At 32.7% G+C, this 25,993-nt stretch overlaps 5 protein-coding genes and 1 long non-coding RNA gene across 15 annotated transcripts in view; 3 read left to right on the top strand and 3 right to left on the bottom strand.

Annotated features, from left to right (window-relative positions):
• The window catches only part of LOC132909800 (microtubule-associated protein Jupiter), an 86,358-nt gene extending 82,466 nt beyond the window's left edge, over positions 1 to 3,892 (top strand). For all 5 annotated transcript variants that reach the window (XM_060964899.1, XM_060964900.1, XM_060964902.1 and 2 more), the window contains one exon: positions 2,456 to 3,892. In XM_060964899.1, coding sequence (XP_060820882.1) covers positions 2,456 to 2,631 — 176 coding nt within the window. In that variant the 3' untranslated portion in view covers positions 2,632 to 3,892. The remainder of the gene's footprint in view (positions 1 to 2,455) is intronic.
• Positions 3,893 to 4,794: 902 nt separating this feature from the next.
• On the bottom strand, positions 4,795 to 10,228 carry LOC132909756 (probable DNA mismatch repair protein Msh6). Its single transcript, XM_060964781.1, has 21 exons — positions 9,965 to 10,228; positions 9,474 to 9,653; positions 9,299 to 9,390; positions 9,166 to 9,234; positions 8,893 to 9,090; positions 8,686 to 8,820; positions 8,473 to 8,608; positions 8,109 to 8,389; positions 7,926 to 8,051; positions 7,765 to 7,846; positions 7,506 to 7,693; positions 7,340 to 7,434; positions 7,121 to 7,276; positions 6,881 to 7,038; positions 6,719 to 6,807; positions 6,353 to 6,643; positions 6,061 to 6,276; positions 5,786 to 5,965; positions 5,542 to 5,719; positions 5,314 to 5,465; positions 4,795 to 5,223 (listed from the first exon to the last, which is right to left on the bottom strand). Exons 1-21 carry the CDS (start codon positions 10,092 to 10,094, stop codon positions 4,966 to 4,968), a joined length of 3,390 nt encoding a protein of 1,129 aa, XP_060820764.1. The 5' UTR covers positions 10,095 to 10,228; the 3' UTR covers positions 4,795 to 4,965.
• Positions 10,229 to 10,486: 258 nt separating this feature from the next.
• Positions 10,487 to 13,349, top strand: LOC132909765 (mediator of RNA polymerase II transcription subunit 17). The gene is made up of 8 exons (XM_060964806.1): positions 10,487 to 10,636; positions 10,820 to 10,999; positions 11,071 to 11,387; positions 11,467 to 11,676; positions 11,765 to 11,970; positions 12,051 to 12,623; positions 12,696 to 12,844; positions 12,923 to 13,349. The coding sequence occupies exons 1-8, from the start codon at positions 10,548 to 10,550 to the stop codon at positions 13,131 to 13,133; spliced, it is 1,935 nt and encodes a 644-aa protein (XP_060820789.1). The 5' UTR covers positions 10,487 to 10,547; the 3' UTR covers positions 13,134 to 13,349.
• Positions 12,693 to 15,428, bottom strand: LOC132909801 (gamma-secretase subunit Aph-1). The gene is made up of 2 exons (XM_060964903.1): positions 14,883 to 15,428; positions 12,693 to 14,782 (listed from the first exon to the last, which is right to left on the bottom strand). The coding sequence occupies exons 1-2, from the start codon at positions 15,113 to 15,115 to the stop codon at positions 14,299 to 14,301; spliced, it is 717 nt and encodes a 238-aa protein (XP_060820886.1). The 5' UTR covers positions 15,116 to 15,428; the 3' UTR covers positions 12,693 to 14,298.
• A 2,139-nt stretch (positions 15,429 to 17,567) lies between these two features.
• LOC132909758 (DDB1- and CUL4-associated factor 6-like) lies at positions 17,568 to 25,618 on the top strand. Of its 6 annotated transcripts, XM_060964787.1 has the most exons (17): positions 17,569 to 17,725; positions 17,793 to 17,990; positions 18,286 to 18,440; positions 19,385 to 19,502; positions 19,578 to 19,892; positions 19,968 to 20,128; positions 20,201 to 20,372; positions 20,449 to 20,703; positions 20,782 to 21,172; positions 21,290 to 21,399; positions 21,475 to 21,549; positions 21,619 to 21,676; positions 21,774 to 21,911; positions 22,374 to 22,635; positions 22,703 to 22,808; positions 23,624 to 23,651; positions 24,314 to 25,618. In XM_060964787.1, exons 2-17 carry the CDS (start codon positions 17,900 to 17,902, stop codon positions 24,399 to 24,401), a joined length of 2,523 nt encoding a protein of 840 aa, XP_060820770.1. In that variant the 5' UTR covers positions 17,569 to 17,725; positions 17,793 to 17,899; the 3' UTR covers positions 24,402 to 25,618. The 6 variants fall into 6 exon arrangements, 5 of the variants coding, with proteins under 5 accessions (XP_060820771.1, XP_060820770.1, XP_060820772.1 ...); XM_060964788.1 differs by having other exon boundaries at positions 17,568 to 17,990; positions 20,791 to 21,172; XM_060964789.1 differs by having other exon boundaries at positions 17,569 to 17,990; positions 22,383 to 22,635.
• Positions 17,730 to 18,332, bottom strand: LOC132909825 (uncharacterized). The gene is made up of 2 exons (XR_009658619.1): positions 18,242 to 18,332; positions 17,730 to 18,084 (listed from the first exon to the last, which is right to left on the bottom strand). It is a non-coding gene; the product is annotated as an uncharacterized LOC132909825 (long non-coding RNA).
• Positions 25,619 to 25,993: the final 375 nt, after the last annotated feature.

Here is a 25,993-nt window from a genome sequence, read left to right as displayed (position 1 = left end):
GCGAGTCATCGAACAGAAAGCAAGTTTATTGATAAATTATTTTTACGCGAGTCATCCTCCGATAGTTTTGTACAGTACTGAAAAAAAGAGGCAAAAGATATAAATTCGATTTTTTTACGAGTTGATGTTTCAGCTTTCACTCTTTTACTTTATCGTTTCTTTTCCTTATATAGCCTTGGTCGACCGATAATTTCTGTGTATTTCTTGCTGCAGACGAAGAGGATTGGATTTATGATATTTCTTTATGCGTTTCTTTTCTTTACGAGTACAATGTGTTTCTTTTTCCTTTTGTATATGTGTTATATGTGTTATTTGGTATTAATTTCAGATTCGGAGTAACAGTCCTTATGTTTAATCGTAATTTTTACTTGTAATTTGTATTCCCCTGAAAAGAACAATATGTTTAAAAATCCTTATAACTTATCCATATAGATGGAAGGCAATCGAGAATTTGAGAGAAATCTGCAAAACATGCCAAATTAAAAGCTACTTCATTTTTCTGAAATTAAATGAACATTTTAATAAAATTAGAAGATTCCTAAAAAATTAACTTCAATACAAAATGATAGTTTTACCATAATATTCTCGATTGCCATCTAAAATTAAAATCCATTCTAATTTATATAATCACCTTATATATATATATCCTCACAATGTCTCAGATTTGCTCGAATTCAACTCAAAAATTACTTCAGTCAAAAATAAAAGAAAAAAAAAAAAAAAAAAGAAAGAAAAATTAAAAGAAGAAAAATAGAAGCATAGAATTCAAGCAAATTCCCCGACAAGTTTCCATAGGTCAACACTCACACTCATACAAAATAGTCTGTAATATAGTACGGTAAGTTCGTGTTATGCGTAGTAGACGATTACACATTCCTTGTCTTGCGTAGCGTAAGTTTTGCAGAGTAGCTCTCACGAATATTTTATATCCGATCGTTCTTTATCAGTGCATCGAAACCGACTGGTTGTTCCTTACGTTTTACGCTTAATTGCCTGTCGAGTAAATTACCTGCGTGTCCCTGTCCCCCTTTCACGGGCGTGTACGGGAAATGTTGAAGAAAAATCACGAAGGGAGAGAGCCAGCATGTGGATTTCGCGTGAAATCTCGATATATCTCTATGATGGTGTTATACAAACACACAGTGGATATCAGGTGTATAAAAAACTAAGGATACATGATAACCGTTATAAATTGGTTAATATACCTCTTTTTTTGTTTATTGTTTTTCAGCCTATTTTAATTAAATGGTAACGGTAATCGATAACGTTTTTCTGGTTTTTTATACTGCTGATAATAATTGCATGCGAGTAATACGAAATCGATTTCCATAGAATTAAATAGAAAATTTCATAGGAATCATAGCAATGAGAAAATAAAGGAGAAAATTGGGAGTTATTAGAATATAGCTTCGTTTTTTAGACTTCATAATGGTCGAGGCTTACAGGTGTAATGTATAGTCTTTTTGGAATTTATCGAGGTCTCGAAAATGTAACGTTATAGAACAAAAGGATTTCCTAGAATTCAGAATTAGAAGAGACTGAGTATAATTTTGTGCAAAAAGACACTTACATTTGAAAATCTCGAAGCCGATCATGGAACAACAATATTCTAATCAAATTAAATTAGATCAATTCAAGATAGACAATGAAATCATCAAGTTTTTGTTATCACAAGAAGCAAATTAATTATATAACATTTCGTGATTCATCCTAGCACATAGATATTTTCAGATTCCATAGACTTTTGACCAATTAAAATCGTTTGATTTCGATCAAAATAAAAATATCGTACAAATATATCAAATACACAAAATTACCACATCATCGTATATTGCAATAGTATGATATAGGGAAACAGAGACGGTGAGTCACAAGACATAGAAACCTTCAACCAATTATTCAGTGTTTCGTACCATTATATTACGCTTATCGTACCATTCCAGAGTCCATCAGCTTTCAATCGGTTGGTCCCGATGAAAATCAGCGAAGAAGTGGTACAAGTGCATTATTTTTCAAAACTGAAATAAATAAAAATATCGGTACATAAAATTTACCTAGATGATTTCGTTAAAAATTTCCAAGTCTTTGTATTTTAATCCTCACATATTTTACTTTTTAAATTTTGTCTCTTTGTTTCTACTACCAAATAATCTAATTTATTGTTTCCAGCCTTCAAATTTGAATAAGAAAATATAATAAATCTATATGTTTTCTCAAAAGCAAACAAAATTCTTTATTAAACGTGATTAATGTTTAAAAATGTATAAGTGTCTCTATCAAAATCCGATTGTACCCCCAGTATATTTCCTCAAATTAATGATTTCGTCGCTTAGACCACTTCTCCTCTAAACCCTCAAATATCATCCAAATATACCAAAATTGTCCTAATGGAGAACCTCGATCCCATAACTTTGATCTCAGAATGTCGACTGAAAAAGGCAAATATTTTTCGTAGATGGTAACCCGGTAACCGGAACTGGCTACGCAGAGTCACAGAACAACGGACCTGCCGTGCAAAACGGAACATCCAGCTCGAATTCCAGCGAGAAGTCGAACGACACGTCGCCAGCGGCGAAGGTTCCGGCACGTACACGCGTGCCACCCGGTGGATACTCATCGGGACTATGGTAAAAATGTGGCCTCATGGACAACCGCTGATCGACATCCTCCTTTCGATTGGCGCCAGAAAAACCCTTCCAGTACTGGCAAATTCGAAAGAAAACCGGATCCTCCAGTTAAACAATTACTCCAGTAGTAAAAATATTCAGTTTAGGAGCGATTGGTTTCTTGTTTCGATTAAGAAAGCGAAGATTAATTAACCGCGTTTACGTATTCTTTTTCTGAGGAATTCTTCTAGACGAACCGTATTCTTCCCGTTTCTATCCTTTTTTTTTTTTTATAGGCAGTAGCTTGAAGTCGATCTTAGATCTTGAATTTTACACGGGAGATCACTCGACTTAAAATCTTGGATTTTAATGTAGCTTCGGATACAAATCGAACGTTGAAAAATATTAGATGCTTTTCTTTCTTTTTCTTAGTTGTTTAAATTCATTTGAGAAAACAATATCATTTATGGGGGATGGAAAATATATTTGGTCAATTATCTTGGAAAGTAAATACCTTCAAGGGCGAAGATTGATTATTATTGATACGTTTAGGTAAATAAATTTTTCATGTCCCGTTTTGTGGATTGTTTCCACTTTATAAATATGAATTTCGGCAGCTGGGGAAAAATACGTAATATTTTTTAATGCTCTACCTTGTGTTCAAGGTTTCATCAAGATCTCGTAATTTTCAGTTGGGTGATATTCCTTTGTTAGAATTTACAGTTATTTCAAAGTTGAGCTTTGGTTCGTGTTTTCTATCGTTTATTCTTAATGTTATATAGAGTGAATTTCTGTATCACGTAGGAAGGGTAGAGGAGGAGGTTTAGAGCATAAAATTTGGCAGAAGTTGCCAAATGTGAGTTATCAGGATTTCAATTTTTATTCTAAGAACTTTTGAGGATGTTATGTTCGTAGTTTGTACTTCTTTTACATTCGAATATGTTTAAGTAAAACGAAAGAAAGAAAGAACGAAAGGAAAAAAAGGAAAGAAAGAAACGATGGTTCGAATGAGAAAATGAATCCTGCCAAATTCTGGAAGGCGAGAAATCGGAAGCGAGCGTTAAGAACTGCGCTTCTTTGAGTTGATAGACTGCTGTCGGTTGGTTTTTTCTTCGGATAAGGAAAACGAATCGTAATTTGTAATTGATGAATAGCGAAAAATTAAATGAAAAGAAAAAAAATAACGGGAACGTCCAGAGAGTAGAAGAGAGATAGCCCTCGATTCACGAATATAATAATGAATACTTATTAAAAAAAAAAAAGAAAAAAAAAAGAAAACTAGAAAACGTTCGACGAAACCTCGGAATTGTATATTAGAAGTAGGCATATATTATTCGAAAGAAGAGAAGAAAAGGTAATAATAATATTAATAATATTAATATTAATATTAATAATGATTATAAAACTACATTATATGTGTAATCCATAAAAAAAGAAATAAGGTCAAGTGCTTTCTTAATTTCTGTGCCTTTTTAATAACCGTATATAGTTTTTTCTTCTGCATGAATTAAATACGCCATTCTACGTAACTTTTTATAGAGAGCACAGTTCCTTTTTATTTCTCGTTTGTTCTTAAGTTTCTACGTTCATTCAAATAACGGAGAAGAAGAGAGAAAAGACCGCTTTTGCACACGGATGCATAAATACCTACCCATATTTAAAATAGAGAAGATTGCAATTTTACTAATCATACTATAGTAATCCATTATACATTCAGATAATTCTTAATCGTTCGATTTACCAGCATACATAAACGGTTAGGATTTACGTGGATCCTATTTATCACTGTATCACATACGGTCCTCTTAAAGCAGAGACACAACGTAACTCTGTCGGAATAACCAATAATCATTCATTTTTTTTTTATAGTCGTTCACTACCTGCTTCTTCCTTGTTTCACGATAACGCATAAGGAATTGTATTTATTATTTCACGGTAAGACTCTCGTGCACACGATTTTCCTTACGCTCGAAATAAAAAATAAAAAAAAGAGAGAGAGAAGAAATGATGTTTCTTCATCGTTTTGGTGTGAGTAAAAAATTGTTTGTATTGCATCGTATTCTCGTCTCATAAGTAGCCTTTTTGTACTCTGGCATTAATTAATAAAATTTTGTAAGCAACAATTGTTCTCTTTTATTTATTATTATTTTTATTACCCCATTCCCTACATGGAACTAATACCATGAGATAGCGTTTCAAGTAATTTTATTATAAAATACACAGTAATATTAAAAAGTAATGACAATTTATAACAATACATAATAAATATACAGAATGTAAAAAAATATGTAATATCGTAGCGGAACTGAAATTACAAACTAAACATGCCAGTAATTATTCGATATTATTTGGTTTAGTTTCACATTGCAGCGATTAGATCCCTTATGGCTGATCCGTTCGCCTTACATAGGCTGGTGAAGAGATGTTTATAATTTGTCTCTTGTTCGAGTTTCTTTGAGATCTCATGCGCTCTGTTTGTAATTACAGATGGGACGCCAGCTAATCGAGCAGCGTTAAAACCGTATGATTTCGGACAAGCTCCCTCGCTAAGTTTGTACAAAAATGTTACTGTTTCCTGAGACACTTCATCCTGTTCCTCATTTTCTACCATACATGCCTATGAAAAGTAAAATAAAAATGCTAAAAATATCTCAAAAAAGTTAAGTAACAATTAAATAATTTAAAAAAATGCACGATTTATATTTACCATATGGGCCAATGTAATTTCTTTTGTATTCTTATAATCTTCTACCAAAGAATGATAATGTGTCGAAAATAGAGTACGGCAATTCAATTTTGTAAGTGCATTCACAACTGAAGCGGCTATTGCCGTGCCGTCATACGTCGACGTACCACGACCTATTGATAGTAAAATATTATATTTACTAATATGTTAATTATATTGCAATTTTAATTAAACGTAAATAATTTTTACCCAATTCATCAAGCAACACTAGCGAGTATGGCGTAGCGTGCCGTAATATCGCAGCAGTTTCGCTCAACTCTACCAAGAACGTACTCTGACCAGCTAGAATATCGTCATTTGCGCCGAGCCTTGTGAAAATACGATCTACTAATGTCAAACGGCAGGAACTTGCAGGGACGTAACTTCCCTATGAGAAATACAAAAATTAATGTTTCGTTCATAGCTCAACACGTTATATGTTACTAAAACGTACAATTTGCGTCATTATAGTAAGAAGGGCGACTTGACGCATCAATGTTGATTTACCACCCATATTCGGTCCAGTAAGAATCATAAAAGAAGCAGAATTTTCAATTCCTAGTAAAGTGTTATTTGGTATAAATGTATCTGAGATAATACATGGGTGCCATCCGTCTCGAATATCGATAAATACCTACCAAAAGAATCATTTTTTTAGCAATTTTCGACATAATTAAATATATGAAACAATGAATTATATTAATATTATAATAGCGAATTACAAATTACCCTTTCATCTGTACCATCGTTAACTTCTGGTATACACATATCTCCGCTGAGAGCGTATTCCGCCAAAGAAATAAGAACATCCAAGATAGACAACTTATAAACCGCCATATTCCACATATCATACTTCTCGCTAAATTTTGCAAATATTCTTCTGTTTAAATCCTTTAGTACTTTATCTCTGTGTTCTTCAGCGTTTATTTGTCGACTCAAAAGTTCCTGTAAAAATATTTTAGTGTCTTCTTTTATGACTTTTTTGAACGTATTGTCGTATCATTCTAGAGAAAAATAAAACCTTAGTTTCGGCAGTGTAATAGCGTTTGTATCCTTTTCTTTGCGATTGAAGCTCATACCCGGAACCAATTTTCTTTATTTGAGAATCTGGAATCTCGATTTGATAACGTTTCTTATCCGATCCATGAAACGTGACTTTCACACCGAAGTGCTTTCTTTGCTTTTCAAGGTACTCTTGGGCATCTGCCTTTACATCATCTAATTCTATTAAAACAGAGTCGTACTCATTATCGACTCCTCTCTTTGGAACAATACAGCCTACTTTTTTGGCTTCTTCGTGATCGAATGCGGTCTAAAATATACATATATTATTGTACATTTATATATCGTATAATAATTACCACTAAGTAGGATTGATATTAATTACCTTAAAATAATCTAATGATTCTCTTAATGAAGGAAACTCGCCATCCGGCTCTATTTTAGTACATCGACTTACTATAGTACTCTTGAAATCTAAAAAGTAGGTGATATATTTTTCAATCCCATTGCGGTAATTTTAAATTGTAATTATAGATAACGCAATTACCTTTGAACAAAGCAACAATTTTTAGAACATCCTCAAACGCACTCAGAGTAACAATAAAATCTGCGATCTTTTTCTTTGAATACGTTTGACCTTCGAACATAATCGCCCTGCCGTCTGGATGATTATTCATTTTCGCTGCATTTCCTTGTGCATGGATCCTAAAATTATTATGAAATTTTGTGTTTAAATATTTTTTTTTATGAATGATCTTCCTAACTTCCAATAATAACTCAAACTCACTTGCTTAATAATCTTTCAAGATCAGGGAGTCCTGCTAATATACTACGAGCATTTTGCATCACCTCTGTATTATCCATTAATTCTTGTATAGCTTGTTGACGTTCGATTATAACGTTTTTGCGACAGGATGGTCTGCAAATCCATTCTCGCAGTAACCTATAATCAAATATATTTGATTAAAAAAATTATATAAAATGTTTATATTTATTTTAAATATACCTCTTCCCGAATGCAGTACAGCAACGATCCAGTGTTTTCATGAGAGAACCTTCGCCGAATATTCTCAAATTATTAATCGTAATAGCATCTAAAACCTAATAATTATATACATTAAATTAATTGTTTATTTTCATACGTGCAATTAAGTAATGAAATTCGTAGTCACCATATTATTGGCAAAGTTTGAAGCCACAGATTTCTCATTTGAAAAATCTGGCGGAGTATATGTTTTAAAACGTCCTTGTGCCAATAATTGCTGTTCAAGCAGATAATATTTGAGTAAGTATACACATCCACCTAAGGCATGCACCGCTAACTCTTTATCATCAGCAGAAGTTAAACCTAAAGTATCATCTAAAAAAATAAAAATTGGAACGTCAATAGGAATCAAACTTTCGTTGAGAAGATGTATTAAAAATGTTTACTTTGGTTAAGATACGGTTGCAAGCCTGCAGGCCATTGAAACTGAGAGTCTGAACTTTTGAAGTATTCTCCTTCATGAAGATTCTGCAAGTTAGAAAAGAAAAGAACTTACAAACAAAATCAGATCTTAACACTTTTGAACATTTAGTACCATTATGCTTACTTTTAACGTAGTCGAAGATGACCAAAATTGAGATTCACGTAAAAGTGGTTCTTTAATACACGCTGCTAAAGTGTTATTTAAGATCTTTAGGGTCTTTTGAGACAAATTACCTCGTTCATAAACCACCTAAATATATAATCAACTCAATTATCTAATTTTAATTACGATTTTAAAACAACTTACATGAACTGGCGGATAATGAGCGAGCAAAGTTAGTATTCTAGAATTGCATCGATCGTCTTCGAATTGACCGAGATAGAAGTCTCCTATTGTAGTATCTAAGAAACACACTCCATAATGAGATGTGTTTGAACCAGATGGACATTTTTCAACTAGTGATAACAAATAATTGGAATTTGCCATAGATGCTTCTACATCCTGTGGAGTGTATACTCTTGTACCTTTACTGCTTATTTGACAAATTTCTCGTTTAACTACTTTGTCGAACTTTGTTGGTCTAGTCACTTTTCAGTAAAGAAAACAATAAATAAAATTGAATTGCAATTGATAATTTTAAAATACATGCAATATGCTTTTGGAATTATACTTTTGCTACAACGTTGTGCCATCATGTCTGGATTTTCTGTTTGTTCTACCCTGGCAACTTTGTAGCCTCTTTCTATGAGACTTGCTGAGAAACGACCATATCCAATTTCTGGAAATCCCGAATGCGCAAATTCTCCCTGTAATTAATCACGTTTATTCTAGCAATTTATTCTAGTATTTTTAAAATACATATAAAGTAATACAAGTGACTTACTCTCATATATGTAAGATTGATTTCATTGACACTAATTACAGCATCCATATGATACAATTCATAAAACTTTCCTACTTTAAAGAAAAGAACGCAATCGAAATGTTTGCTTTTTAATTCCCACCATTGTCTCATGGCCTGAATAAAATCGTATAATGTAAGGTGCATCAAATAATACTTGTATTAAGAAAATTTAAATTTCTATCTTACTGGAGTTTGTTGATTCAAGAAATCCTGAGGAACATAAAGAGTTTTAGGATCATAATCTGGATGACTTGGTGGTTTTCTACGAATATCTTGTATTTTATTTGGTTGAAGGAAATCATACTTTAAATGTGGCCAAGATTCTGTAATACTGTCGGAACCTTTGGTTTGATTTTGTTGCTGTGGTTTTGATTCTTTTTTAGCCTAGATGAATTTTAATTGATTAAGTAATATACATATGTATTTAATAAAAAGAAAAATTTATAGCTATGACCTTACATCTTTGGTATTTTTCATTGTACTTATTTCCCGTTTTTTTCTAGGAGCTTTAGCCAATTTTATTTTCTTCTAAAATTTAATTTACATTGATCGATTAGTATGCAAATCTTTTTACTTGTAATTACTCTTTTACCTCTGGAGATTCCTCTTCACTTGCTGTTGGTGGCTCACTTTCACTAACTTCTTCAGATACTGAATCAGAATCTTCTGATTCATCTTCTGGATCTATATGAAAATGAAATCAAATATGTTTTTTTCTTCTAAAACAAATAAGAGATTATGACACAATTGCAACAAAAAACACAAACCAGGTTTAAATTCATCACCAGAATCTTCTCCAGACTCTTCATCAGGGATAATCAATCTTCGCTTTTTTGGCTGTACTATTTCCTTTTCTTCTGTTTCCTCTTCTTCGTCATCATCATCTTTAAAGACATTTTTTTTATCTTTGACATCTATATTTTCTTTCCCTTTGCTTGGAATTTTTGCTATATATATCATAAATAATATGTTACATCACTTATGTAATATTTATTCGATAATTTAGCATACACAATACATTTATTGTATCCGCGGTGAAAAACTTTTATAAACTATTACATTGAATAGATTTTTCGTAAATATGAATTTTTTCTGTGAAATGTTCTATTTTAATTTTATGTTTAATGTTACGATGCAACAACACATGCGGCTCAAAATTACATACAATATGTTTTTCATCGCATGTTCTATTGCTTTCATTCTATTCTATTGCTATAATAAATTAATTATTTACACGTGAGCTATTTTCATTATATACCTTTGTTCCGTTGTTCTCTTGGTCTTTTCGGTGTACTAGGTTTTTCATCAGGCTTATTATTCGATTGTTTAGGAGTTTTAGGAGTTTTAGGCGAAATAAAATAATTGTACAATGTATTCACTTTAGACATAATGATATAACAATTATAATCGTATTAAAAATTTCTAATAATTCCTCTTTCACACTTGAATATTTGCTGTTCTTGCAGGTGGAAGGATCAAAATCCCGGCAAAACTTACGTTTTCTAAAAATCATTGAAGTATTACTCTGCGTTCTTAAATATTACTGAATCTATTTATTTATCTATAGAAAAATTATTATTTTATTTATTATTCTAATAGCTCTTCTTAGGTAATAATATTTGAATGTACATTTATTGATGATAATTATAATGGTATTTAAATGTTAAATACTCTGCTTTAGTTAAAAATTTAATTTTGACTTCACTAGGGAATATTCTGCTTTAGTTAAAAATTTAATTTTGACTTCACTAGGGAATTTAGCTGTGGGATAAAGAACTTTTTACCTGTCCTATGCAGTCATTCATTCCTCATAGTGGCAATTGTACTCTAAGAAAACAATAATGGCGCATTCAGTGAATATCTCTGTAGAAGCACCGATCGAGAATCAAATTCAAGAAATTACTTACGATGGCCAAGAAATCTACCAAGCGTACGTAGTTTTTCCTTTTAACGTTTACTAAAATTAAACAAAATGTTGGTTATCGATAGAAATAGTAGTAAATGAATTTAATATATGTTCACCTAACCTCAGAATTAAAATAACATTTTATTTATATTTTGTAACATAACGTATTATAAAGTAATTAATTATAATAATCTATCATTTTTCTAGACCTCTTACATTGTCTGAAAACTTGGCAAAAATCGCGCAAAAGATCGACTTTAGCAAAACCAATGGTGAAGATGTTAAAAAGGAAACTGAAGGTGGAGAAAAGGGTGAAGAAGATACAAAAGATTCAGCTTCCTTTCAGTCATCTTTATGGCCATGGGATAGCGTTAGAAATAAACTAAGGCAATATATTATTGAATATTTTTTGAACATGACTTTATCGATGTAAAAGACTATGATAATTTTATTTGCAGAAATGCATTGACAGAAGTATGTGTGTTAGCTGATGTTCTTGCAATAGCAAAAGAGAAGCATTATATGGTTCTTGATCCTGTGCCTCAAGACCTACCAGAAGTAAGGCCTATGATACAAGTATATGCTAGAAAAAAAGCATTGGCTGGAGCTGCGTCTGTCATTATGATGGGTGCTGACAGATTAAAAAACTGCCAGAATGAACTAGCGAGAAATAGATCAACCCCAGATTTCCATATTGAATTATTGAGATTGAGACAAAATTGGCGTTTGAAAAAAGTTTCTAATTCGATCATTGGTGATCTTAGTTATAGAACAGGTTCATAGTTATCTTTTATATATTTAAATGTCTAATTTAAGGATTAATTGTATCACATTCAGTAATATGAATTTTTTAGCTGGATCTAAATTCCCCCAGACTGGAATGTTTGAAGTTACTAAGGCAGAAGAGGAGGAGAAGAGTAGTACAAGTCCTCCTGCATCTCCAAGTCCTGGTAATAACGTAGCAGGTCAAACCCATCCTCCAAATTCTAAGGCTTCTGCTCTGAGAGTTACTATTCCTAGTGAATTACAGGGTGTTGCTTACATAGAGGTATTATGTCAAAAAGGTAAGTGTATGTATGTATAATATACATTTATTAGTGTGTTTATGTACATCATATAACATCAATGTCGAATTATTATTTTTGTTTATAGACCAAGAAGATTTATGTAGTGCAAATATTAGTTTACTTAATAACAGTGCACATAGCTCCAATGCAGACATGCACTGGCAGCAAAAACTAGAAGCTGCACAAAATGTTCTTTTTTGCAAAGAATTGTTCAGTCAATTAGCGAGAGAAGCGGTACATTTACGTGCGCCTATACCTCACATGGTTGTCGGCAATCAAATAATGGCAACAGTAAATACCTTTTTGCTCTTAATTGATATGTATGATACATATTTATTTACAATATACTATACAAAATTAAAAAATTTTAGGTTTTGCCTGGGATTCAGTTAATCATAGGACTTTGTCATAGTACGGGGAACGACAAAAAGCCAGCCGCTCCTCCTCCTCATAAAACCGATCACGACCACGTGTTAGAACACTCTTTGCATCAGCTATTACGTGAAGTTCATCACAAAAATACGCATCATCCATTTCCACATCCTTCTTCCGGACCTCTCGGGCCCAGTAAAAGGAGATGTTTAGCTGGTCCAACAGCCGCGGACAGATATGAGCTTTTAGAAATGACAAAGAGTCAAACTCTTTTAGAACAAATTATTCAACAAGCTCAACATTATTTTATGCGATTACGTACTGAATATGTCCTAGATACAATAGCAAAGGAAGTAAAAGATCCTTTGATTGTTTCTCATTGGAATGCGTTAAATTCTCCTACCCAATCTTGTGTAAAAATTAATATTTTAACACATGGATACGACACAGTATGTCGAACGTCGCTTGTTGTTCATATAGGAGAGAAATCCTTGAAATGCGTTTGCCGAGATGGTAGAGTAATGCATATGAGTTATGAACCTCAAGAATTACGGGACCTAATATTTTGTCAGGTATAATCACATTTTTTCTATTTTCTTAATCTTTATCGAATATGTATATAATTACTTAGTATATTATTACAGATCTATCAGCATCAAATAACAGCAGTACAAGCACTAGCAAAATGTATGGGATGGCAGTTTTTAGCCAATAGTTCACACCTTGGTTTAGGGGCAGTTGAACCTCTAGGAAACGCTAGTAGTTGTATTTTAGCTTCACCAATAGGCGATAGGTATTTATTAATTTTGTTTTAGTAGAAGGCTATGTATATATGTATGTGTTACATCTAAAATAATTATTGGGATTTTAGGATGATAGCTGTTAGGTGTGAACCGCAAACGGGAGTACAAGTTGCGATAGCTCATTCTCCTCGGAAAGATTTCTTTCCTGGACAATTAGTGAGAGAAAGAAAGTGGGAAAATTTAGGTGGTTCTTTTAAAGAAGTTCGGTGGGATAAAATGGAAGGGAAAAATTTTTTAAATAAAATGGAATTACTTATGGCTTCCTTAACAAGCTCCTAGATGCTATCAATGACTGATTAGGAATTTAATTGTTCCACAGGGTGAAAAAACGTGATCACGTATACAGATTTTATTTTTCGTTTGATATACTCTCTACACCTTTTTATTGTATATTTGAATTATAGATGAATTTATTCGAGTGATATTTTGTGACTGTGATTCACTCTATTTTCCAAATTTCTCTTTTTTCAATAAAAAAACCAATTAAAATATTCATGCTTTTTAAAATCGAATTCGTTGTTTTCCCTTTCTTGTCCTAAACGAACGGAGATATTTCATCCTGTGGTATTTGTTATTGAGAACAAGGATTATAATTAAATGTACCTTTAGTTGTACAAAAATGGTTTTTATTTGAATGACATATGAAATGTAATATGAATCGAGTAATAAACCATGAAATGGTAAGTGAAACACAATGCCAAATATACAGATGTATATTGAACACCTAAATTACAATTATTAATGGATCTTATATACATACAAAAACTACTGAACAATTCCTTACGTATTATCGTCATTTGTATAACCTGTTTTGAATAGTTTTATTTTTTGATATAAGGCAGGGATTGATGCATAAATTTACTCTTTCCGTTTGATAGAACATGTACATACATTATATATGTATACATTCTTACATATGTACATCCATACTTATTTTAGACTTTGCTTCTTTTTTTTTTTTTGCAATACAAACAAAATATCGTACATTTCAATATAATTCGATTTTAGATCGAAACATCGTCGCGTCTTGGTTATACAATTGTTTCGATGGGTTAAGGGACGGACTAGCAGTTTGACCAAGGAATTCTGTGCTAGAACGTATTACCATTTAAATTTTTGCGGAAAAATATTACATTTGAAAGATAAATAATACTGGTACACTTAACAGATGTCCATTTTGGTCAAGTGTAAAAGTTCAAGTAAGGTCTAACATGTATTGGATCTGTACGAATATATTCCTAATCATTATAGGCTTGTTTAGTAATACCAAAGATATGGTTTGTTAATTTAACATCATATCTTTTTTACACACAGTGTATATCAGAGCAATGAATAATCTCCTTGCAGTCGAATGGCTAAGGAAAAAATTTTCATCATTCTGTGATGTTCATTCGGGTCAAACACAACTACTTGTATTTTAACTTTCTTATAAAAGTTCTCTCTTTTACTGTCTTGAAAAACACTGAACTATACTTTGGGGTCTGCCACCAGCAACTTTGAACGCAAGTGCAGTTGTTATAATCAAAACAACATAAGCGGATAAAGTGGTAGCTACGTAAGCTTGATATACATTTAATAGGGTCATACATGACACAAACAAGTGTGAGCCAACAACCCAAATAACTTGACCCCAATTTTTTCTGTCAAGAGCAGAAAAAAATACAACGCCCCAAAATGTATGTAATAAGATAAAGCAAAGAGTTGTGGCTGCTGATATTATAAAAAAGTACTCTGTGCCTTGTCGAAGTCCCATTGTTCCAGGTCCAACAGCATCTGCCAGGACATTGACTAGTGCAAAAACACCACTCATAAAACCAAAACCTAAACCACATACATATGCAAACACGTGTCTGCTATCTGCTACATGTGTTGTTGTTACTTTATCTAGCCCTCTTTCGGCTTTTCTTAGTACCCAGTATAAGAGATACCTGTACAAAAATAACAAAAAATCAACTTTCAAACAATTCAAGTGAAAGTAAAATATAAAAAATATTGTGTTTTAAAGAGAAAGTAAATTTGATATTTTACCTGAATGCTTCTTGGAATAATACAGAAAATACAAGTCCAAATGCGAGGTGATTTTGTAGTGGCACCACAGCATACCAAAGCACCGATGACAACAATAAAGAAATTAACCAAAAGAAGGCACTGGCTATTAGTATGATGATTCTAATAGGTTCAGCTGCGACAGTAAATGTAAACATAGCCAACGGTGGACCGAAAGCCAAAAAGGCACAACCAAAAAAATCCATAACTGTCATTTTTGCGGCGAATAGTGCCTAATCACTTTTGATGTTTTCAGTATCACACTGATCTGGTCTTTTCGAAATGCTAAATATTCATAACCTTATGTAGCCTTCGCGCGGCTCGGCTAGTACTTCTTGAAGGGCACATTTATTCCCTCCGCTGATTGTAGAAATATATCAAATATGATAATAATGGAATCGGACACAAATGAATCACGATAATGATGAAATCACTTGGCACACCAGAGATGAATAGGGAATAAGAAAATCGCCGATAAGCATTGGCGACATTCAGCCAAATATACGCTCTACGAATTACCGCCTCTAATGGTCAAACAGTCAAACTATACGCACATCTTTTTCTCTGGTGTTTTCGGTGGGAGGAAGGTGGTATATACAGTAAAAGGGGAAATGTGTGTTTGTATTGGGCTGTATGAAAAGAAGCGGCATTTTGATCGCAATTTTCATATAAAATAGTTTTAGCTCCATTAATCGAACAGTGGAATCAAATTACTGTAAAATTTCACAATTATACAAATTATTATGCAGAAAATTATGAAATTGTAAGATTGCACAATTATTTTAAACTTGCGAATTAAATTGTATAAAACAATCTTATTTTGCAAATGATCGAAGCGTTTAATCATTTAAAATTTTTCCAACATCCATAATTCTCAAATCATTTCCAATTCTCATAAATTTATGAAAAAGTTCGAGAAAATTAGTAAGTATTGTAAAGTATTTGTAAATATTAAATATAAGTATTGCTATTTCGTCCAGTCGCGGGGAGACGCGTCTCGGTTAGGCGCGTCAACGGGAGTCGTAAATTCCCGTTACGATATACGAATCGACACCACGAGCAGGGCGATCCCCTTATTTCGGTTAGAACAATAGGGGTGGTTGTGGTGGAAGAACTGTAGTCTACAGTTATCTATGACTCATGGGTGTCCTTGGTCTTGGGAAAAACCAGCTGTTTAGCAGGGCACATCTGCTTTCCCCGTAATTAGCAAGAGTGTGCAATAAATCTAATGACTGTTCAAAGGACCATCCATAAACCGAAAATATTTGTGTGAATCGAAGTTAAGCTGAAAAGATTCGGTTTATGGTGGTTCCTTGGGTTTCCTGCAGGTCAGTTTAACGAGGGGTAGGCCTTGGCGGCCAGACCGAAAGGGCATACCAAAGGCCGTAACAAATATTAAAAGAATAAAATAGCATAAGAGGTATTAACCTCTTGAACCTCGGAACCTGAAATTCCTAGAAATAATATCATTTTCTAAGATAAAAGAGGAGAATATAATCTTGCAGGATTGTTGTACTATCTTGTATTATAAAATATCTAAATATATTGGTATATACAGTAAAAGGGGAAATGTGTGTTTGTATTGGGCTGTATGAAAAGAAGCGGCATTTTGATCGCAATTTTCATATAAAATAGTTTTAGCTCCATTAATCGAACAGTGGAATCAAATTACTGTAAAATTTCACAATTATACAAATTATTATGCAGAAAATTATGAAATTGTAAGATTGCACAATTATTTTAAACTTGCGAATTAAATTGTATAAAACAATCTTATTTTGCAAATGATCGAAGCGTTTAAGATATTTTTTGGAATCTGACTTTATTTCTCGGTATTTTTTAAATCTAATTTGCATTCTTTTCTTGTGATTTATCTTCGCTAGTCGCTAGTACAAATGCACATTTTCCTTTTTACCGTATATACGAATATTTCTCCCATCAAGAGCATAGGAGCAGAGATGTGCGTATAATTTAGCTGTTTGCCGCTAGAGGCTTGCGCATTTTTTGGCTGACTTTTTTAACATTGCATCGGCGATTTCCCTATTCATCTCTGAACACGCTCCGTTGAATATTCCTAAAAAATTCGCAATAGATGACTTCGATAAATATTGATAGCTCTTTTAATTGCCGAAATTATTGTGCAAATTATTTTGGAGAATATGAAAATTTTGATAAGATCTTCTTAATGAGAACCACTTTAATCAGTTCTTATAAATTTTTAGTCTATATATGTAGATGCATGACTTTTCAGACAAAATAAGTCTGGTATTAATAAATTTTATATTTGTATTTCAAATAAATTTCTTTAACTAAATTAAAATATCATATTAGTTAAAATTGTATAACGTTTAAAATTCGCTCCGAATACTGGAATAAATTTGCAACCATATTCGTAGCATACCAGGTATATAGATACGTAACAATGTACATAAACAATATGTTTGATTAAAGGTGTGTTTAAAAGTAAAAGTGTACATGAAACTTTTAAATATAAAATTTAATTAAGAAAAGATATTATTATTCGTGTATAAAAAGATATATTCTTTAATAAAAATATATTTCTTCAATTTTAAAGTCCATTGCACGTATGATAAAGTGAAGGGTTTCTTGAATGTATGTTACAGCACTGCCGACCGCTTATACTCCTATGAAATGACCGAGCTCTCGCGCACTTTCTTCTCAGCATTGTGTGTGTACGTTCGCTCAGCTGTTCTGGTCAGAAGCGATCGCGGCTCATCCGATTGCACAAATTTTCGAAGCTTTGGAGTTTATTTTTAGTAGCAGTGCCATGTCGTTTTGGTATAATCCTCGTGGATTTTTGCTGCGTAAGAGCACGTTGCTCGTTCTCTGATCTATTCGATATGAAAAAACGTTTTCTTCATTGATTGACAGACTTCGTTCACGAGTTACCACAGTTATCAGAAATTTTACATTAATTCGGGATCGATGTGCTCTGTAAATTGACGTTAAATTTTGACCGTAATAGTGAAGGATTAACCATGAAGAAAACACGTTCAAATATATTTCGTGACATTTATTATCAGCCCTACAATGATTACACCAGGATGAAGCTTTATTCTAGCAGCAAAGGTATTTGGTATTCTGTTTTCAAGTAACAATTTGATAACCTTATTATACAGTGTAATATGTTGTAAGATCAAGATGTTTTTTCTCTATTTTAACACTGAAAAAGAATGATCAAAACTTGTTAAAAATTCGATAACTTTGTGTTTCATTTAAATAAACTGAGTAACAGATTTTTCTAAATCTGGTTTCTTTACATAAAGACGCTTGCATTGTTATTAAATACAAATGTGGTAATTGTCATATTTTTCAAATACCTTAATATTTAAGTTAAATGTTTCTTTGCGTATGTATGTTTTAGCAAGTCTTCAAATGATGCAACGTATGGCATTGTTAAAGAGATTAAAAGTTCACAATGGTTGTGTAAACTCTGTTTGTTGGAATGCTACTGGAGAATTGATATTGTCTGGTAGTGACGACCAGCATCTTGTCCTTACAAATGCTTATAATTATGAAGTAAGTGTGCATTGTTATTAACTTGTATTTTTACATATTAGTTGAATTAGGAATATATTTAAGAAAGAATAGTGCTGTTGCAGTTACATAGAATATAGGACATATTTAGGAATTTAATGTAATAAAACAAGTACTTTTTTTCGTTAAATGGAAATAATTTTTATATTAAAAAATCCAAGATGTAAATAAATTAGCATATTTGTCGTATTAAAATTTTTTTATTTTATAATGTGTATATACATATATATATATATATTAATTTTACCTATATTTGTGTGTCTTGTAAAATTCTGTGCCAAGGTTATTTATATTTTCACCCTTGACAAAGCAATTTAAGAGACTTACACGTGTGTTTCTTTGTTAACAAACTGAGCTTGTATTCATATTTTCAGTTATTAATAAGAAATATATTTGTCATTATGTGTTTATTGTATTTTCTTTATCTTTTATAATATAATATTAAGTTTGATATGATAGTATTATTACATTATCACAATGCTATAAATACATTGTGAATGTACCTATAACACATCATAGTATAAAATTATGTCTTAGATATCATATTAATATTTTTGGACAAATGTCCGTAATTTTTTATTTACAAAAAATTTATTATACGAGATTAAGTGGTAACAAAGTTTAGTAGAAGAAAGTACGTTCAAGGAAGTTTCATTGGCAATAATCCTTTTTCAAGGAAATATCATAGATGGTTTAATTCTAGTCAAGGTCTAACATTGACATAGATAGAAATACAGAAGCTTTGCCAAATGAACAAAAACCCTTGCGTGTAATGCATGTATGCTAATTTTATCATTTAGAGCCATCAATCTAGAACTATCTTACTAATTAAATAGGATAAGAAGTTTTACATATATTTAATGTCATGAATAAATAAGCATAGACAAAAACATCAACAATGAATTTAATTCACATTTCTGTTACAGGTATTAACAGACTATAAAACCAGCCATAGAGCAAATATATTCAGTGCAAAGTTTTTGCCTAATTGTGGTGATCATCGGATAGTTTCTTGTAGTGGTGATGGCATTATTTTGTATACAGGTGAAGATTCAATGACCTTTGATTAAACGCTACAACAGGCTACTTGAACTAACAGGAAAATTTTCATGGTTACAGATTTAATAAGAAGAACAAAAACATTTCATAATCAATTTAATTGTCATGTCGGTACTACATACGAAATAGCGACAATACCTGGTGAGCCGCATAATTTTTTAAGCTGTGGGGAAGATGGAACTGTGAGATGGTTTGATCTTAGAATAAAGGACAAATGTAATACTTCGAGGTGCACTGAGGATGTGTTAGTTTCTTGTGAAAGAGCTATAACTGCTCTATCCGTAAATCTTGCTTCACCCCATCAAATAGCGATAGGTTGTTCTGATAGTACAGTTAGAATACTTGACAGAAGAACACTTGGAACACCAGCTACTGGTAAGTGGAGTATTTAACATAATAAAAGGAACCAAATATAAGAGCAGTTAAAAGATTTGCCAAATAATTTTGCAGGCTGGACAGATACGCCTGGAGCAGTAAAGGCCTTATGTACTTTCACTGTCCCGGAATTTGAAGGGAATTCTTACAGAATAACATCGTTGAATTATAGTCCAGATGGGCAGGATGTTCTTGTTAGTTATAGCAGTGATCATCTTTACCTGTTCAATGTGAAGGTATAAAATACATTTCCCTTTCAAGGAAATACGCGTACTATATTCAGTTATAAAATCGATCGGTTTATTTAGGACCAAGCTAGTATACAGTTAAAGAAAGATGTCGCAGTTAGAAAAGGAGAGGGAAAAAAGCAAAGATTACGTTCGCCATTGCCAGTACGTAGACTAAGACTTAGAGGAGACTGGTCTGATACCGGTCCCGATGCTCGACCTGAATGCGAGGGCGGTCGACGTAGCGGTACAGGTACTTGAATATTAAATGTCTGTTATTTTTAACTTGATGAAACAACAATGTATACATTTACTTTTGCGTATTTTAGAAATTGCTCAAGCCAGACCCGTTCTTCAAACTTCGTTAATGCAGAGAATGACTGATGTTCTCAGTAGAATGTTAAATGACCCAGCCACTAGAGCCGCTTTATGCGGCGGCGGCGAAGATAGTTTAGAAGGCGTGATCGATCATCAAGATAACGCTCAAAATAGCAACGAAAGCGTTACGGAATCAAACGAAGAGAGACAAGACAACGAAACCGAAAGGGTTGAAAGAGTTCCGACTCAGGTTAATCAAGAAATAGGTATTTATATAATTATATCTTATTTGAAGTTGTTTGATTTCTATCAGATTATCAGAATGATAAGTGGACAACTCGTAGCTGTTTCAGAGCAACAACCAGATAGATTAGAAAGTCCAAGTACTAGCGGTACGCAAAGTAAACCTGGGACAAGTTACTCTGTAGAAACGAAAGAAGAAATGCCATCCAATGAAACAATGCCTTTGAAGCAAACGATCGATGAGAGTTCATCGTCGGTCGAATCCAAATCACATGTTCCTATGGAAATTGAATCTAGTCAAGTAGAAACACAACAGTGTTTTGCTCAACCGTGTTCATCGCGTACTATGGATAAGTCCAATGATCTACCGGAAGATGATCAAAGTAGCAATGACGACTCTCCTTGTAGCAGTATGGAAAATAGACAAGAAGGACATATGATGGAAAACCTTCAAGATAGATTAACGAAAATGAGAGTCGGATTCCTTGAAAAGTATGAAAGAATAATACTAAATGAATTAAACTCATATTTCGATCGAATATTATTATATAAATAATATTCGTAATTTAAATATTATTATATTTTTATTTGTTTACGTTTTATTTACAGACACGGCAGTGAACCTGCTGTAAGTTTAACTTATACGGATAAAAGTTCATCAAGTGCAACGATATCTCTTGGTGTAGCAGATGAGATGACCCGTGATGGTTATCATGCGGGTATATCATTATTTTTTTAATTGTCTTATAAGTATATTCCCATCTGTATTTATTTTGAATAAAAACATTGTGTAGGACCATCTGGAAGTAGTGGAACATTCTCCGGCAGAAATCATGACAAACATATACGATATAGTGATATACAAGAGAGTAAGTTGATACAATGTAAACAGATATATCTTTCAGAAGATCAGAAATCATATATTATCTTTTTGACAGAGACTGATGAAAGCGCTTTTAGTGATAGCGAGGATGAAGATATACAAGCTGAAGGAAGGTACGTTATAAATATTTGAAATGTTATAAGTAGAAGGTTTCTGCAACGTAATGTTAAATACTTGAGTATAAAATTGCGTTTTTCTCAAATAATTTAGATTAGGAAGTTCAGCAGAAACAGAAATGGAGGAAGCTATGGGAGATGCTCCAACGCGCCGAGGATCAGCGAATTTCGACAAAACGTGCGTAACGGAGCTTCGTGTCAAGCAGAAATATATGGGACACCGTAACGCTAGGTATATTTTTATCTTTCGCATTGTTGTAACTTTCAATCTGGTGGTCGCGAACGATTAACTCAATTCTCGCGTAATAAATGACGAAATCTTAAGAAGGCTATATATGATTAAATTTTGTGACTAAAAGATTAACACGAAATCCATTGCAATTGAAACCTTTTTAATCGGCTAAAGGCTGGGTAATAATCAACAAGACTGATATCGTAGAAAGAAACATTTGTGGAACGTTGTTGAAACACCAATTCTATTTGGCGAGTTTGGTTTCTTGAAAATCTTTACCTTCGTGTATATAACGTTTTAACGTTTGTATTCATTGTGTCTGTACAAAATATTTGAGTTGTTCTCGGAAACCATGATTGTTGACACGTTTTTAATTCCGAAAAAGCCTTCGAACGGCGTGGGCCATATCGTATAAGACCGCCATATTATCTGATCAGTTGGTCTTCCTCCGCTTGACTCTAGTTTCTTTAGGACCATGATTAAAGAAGCAAACTTTTGGGGCAACGATTTCGTCATGTCGGGTAGCGATTGTGGTCATGTGTTCATATGGGAGAAAGACACGGCCAGATTATGCATGTTGCTGGAAGCAGATCAACATGTCGTCAACTGTTTGCAACCACATCCGTATTTACCACTATTAGCCACAGCTGGTATTGATTACGATGTTAAGCTTTGGGCACCGATAAACGAAGAATCCAGCTTTGATGAAAAGTTTGCGGAAGATGTAAGTCCTTATATATTATTTACCATTAAATACATATGGTGAAATATAAAAATAATGCAATTTACAGTTGAAAAAGAGGAATGCAGTCATGTTGGAAGAGACGAAAGACACAATGACTGTACCGGCTGTTTTTATGATCAGAATGCTGGCATGTCTCAATCAGATACGCAGAGGTAGTGAAAACTTATAATACTTTCCAAGCCTTGCGGTAGTACACTTCATTAGTATGACCAACGTAATTAAGAGTAACATAGTGAAGAAATTCGGCTGCTTTTTTCCCCGTTTAACACGCAGGTATCGGAGTAAATAACGGTGTACAAAGTTTGAATCTAACAGCTCCTTTTTCTTCACGTTTGTGAACTTGTCCATAACTTTTGTAATAATACCATTACGTTCATAAAATTTCATCATATTTTATCTTCTTTTTTTTTTTATACATATTTTTAAGGAACCCTATAAAAATACTTGTATATGCTTGTTTATAAATTCTATGTTATATATAATTTAAAATAAGAAGTAAGGATAAAGAGTTAACAGAGGAGGACAAAATAAAGTACAAAATTTTAACGTATCATTTCTAAGCCACAGAGGCTATAAGAATAAAAAAAAAAGTAATATAAAAATATGACATAAACAATGATAATACAGATAACGAAAAGTTTTGTAATTTTTTATGCATATAACGAATTTACACATGTATACAAGAGAGAGAGCGAGAGAAGGACAAATATCGATTAAACGACATATGCATGTAATGTCACATCGGTATTTTACCATTGCAAATTATTGTAGTGATGAAAATAAAGTTTTTAATCAATACACGATATATCTTTAATATACCAGGAAATGTGTGATTCTTACCGTCGAGTGTTTTTTCTTTCTCTCTTATTTTTATCGTTGTAAGCTTATCGCGATTGATAAATGGTTATAATCGTGTTCCTCTATTCTAGAATAAAGTTTAAAGCGGTAATAATTCTTTATATTGTAGCTAACGAACTAAGTCACGGTATGGACAGGTATTTCATGTAATATGCATATCTATGTGTATATTTGTCTTTATTTAATATTAGATTAATACTAGTAAGCACGTAACATATCAAACGAAATTATGCAATATCATCGACTTTCCTTTCTGCATTCCTGTACTAATTGGCCATCTAGATGATAAATCATATTTAACCAATCGATAACGATAACTGTTTTTGATTAAAAAGAAAAACAGATGTATCATGTTTGGCAAGTGTTATGCTCTCTTGAATGTTATATATGTTCATACACACTAAATTCCCTAATTTATGTATTCAAACACGTAAGATTAGGTTATTCTTTTATTAACGTTTCTTCTTTTACATGTTGTGCAAAATTATTTTTAAAGTGCTGTAACAAATAAAACGAGAGAGGAGTTTTCTGCATAATTTTGTCTCATTATCATTCATTTATCATCATTGTATCAATCCATCCCTATTTCATTTATTATAATTTGTTAATATTTGTTTGTAATTTTTTTCGCTTCCTTTTCATTCACACAGGTAGATCATCAGAAGAACACTCGGTATAGCACGTCGCGTTTAGCTCGTTTTGGTCATCTGTGCGCGACAGCAAATAATGTAGTCTATCGTTAGATTATCATTCACTGGTTGGAACGAGATATTACAGAATAATTCCGGTTCTTTTATAGGACGCGGTCGGAACAGGAGGAGGAGCGGCGACGAGGCCGGCGAATTACGAGGTGGTTAAGCTGTTTTTGGCGATACTGTCGTCTGTGAAGATCCGAGATCTCAACTGGGATAATCTTTATCGCAACGCCAGCTGATCAGATTTCGAATTTGTCTTCGATACAAAAAGAATAAAAAAAAAAAAAAAAAGGAAAACTACAAAAAAAATAGTAAAATAAGAATCAGGAAGGAAGAAAGGAGAATTCGTATATTTATGATTTACCGTTGCAATACTATTTCACTCTTAATTATAAGGATATTTAATCTGATAAGCTTTGCGTACGTATCATTATTGCATCGAGAAAGATAAGTCGAATTTTTTTTCTTTACCACTTTTATTTTCTGTCGCTTCTTTTCTTCTGACTCTGTTTATACCGCGTGTTTGATGTATCAAGCTTGTGCAATGTAATTGTTTTTCTCATCTTTCGAATTTATAGAGTTATTTCGTTTGGAGAGGAAAATACGATAAGGTCAAATATTTTCGATATTTTATACAGAATTTTGATGTCAGGTTCGGATCTATAATTGGAACTACAATATAATACATGTTATTTAGGATGCAAGTAAAGTGCACTTGTTGATTAACTATTTATCACACATGTTTCTCGATAATGTTACGCTGTTGTAGTTAATTGATAATTGATCGGAAATGCACTTTATTCGTCCTTCCGTTAAACGAGCCTTAGAGTGCACAATAAGATAATAAATGTAATATAAATACTAGGGTTCCATTTAAGAACCTGAACCTTGACATTTTATCTTCCTCGCCAAATTAAACAACTTTATATCTCCGAACTTTTTAGAAACGGTTACGTATTATACGGTTAAATTTAACGTTTCCGTGTATTCTCTTCGTTAATGTCCAATTTATATGCAGTTCAAAGATAAAAAATTCCACCGTGCCTGTTTCACGGTCACATGTTTTCATTTTCTTTCTTTTTTTTTTTTTTTTGTTTCTTTTTCCGTGTGATGAAATAACGAAGTTAATGAAGATCGGTCGATTTTTTGAGGTAACTTATTGACACATAGAGGAACATAGGCAATCGCTAAGTTTGTAGATTCGTTCGCTCAGTTTGATAAAGTAGGAATGCTTGCGACGTAGAGACACTTGCAGAGAGATCGGAGAACGTGAGCATCGTTTTACTAAAGAATGATGTTCAGGCACTCGAAGGTTTCACCAAGGGAGAGAAACGTCGTTGTAGGATACCGTGGTGTATCGATATATATCCAGAGAATTTATTTATAATAAAAATTCTGAAGAACGCAAACGCATCTTCATGTTCTTCTCCATACACCTTCTCTTCCACGTGTTTCAATATTATTTCCGTAGTTGATGTCATTGAAAATACGTATACATAGAAGACTAACGACAAAGAAACGAAGGAGGGAGCAGGGATTTGAAACGTAAGCGGAGAAAATAAAAAGAGAGGCCAGGTTCATTCAACAACAGAGTCTAATTTAATAACAAAATATGAACGCTGCATTTGTAATAAAATTAACCGTAATATTAATAATCGTTAAAATAATAATAATAATAATAATAAAATAATAACTATGGCGGCATACATAATCGGTCGAGATAACCATAATTAACATAGGTAACGGAATCCTAATATCGAAGAGGACGAAGCGTACGAGATATG

The sequence above is a fragment of the Bombus pascuorum genome, chromosome 8 (assembly GCF_905332965.1).
Source record: "Bombus pascuorum chromosome 8, iyBomPasc1.1, whole genome shotgun sequence".
In the NCBI taxonomy this organism is placed as follows: domain Eukaryota; kingdom Metazoa; phylum Arthropoda; class Insecta; order Hymenoptera; family Apidae; genus Bombus; species Bombus pascuorum.
Note: the sequence above shows the minus strand (reverse complement) of the source record. Positions and strands in the feature narration are given on the sequence as shown.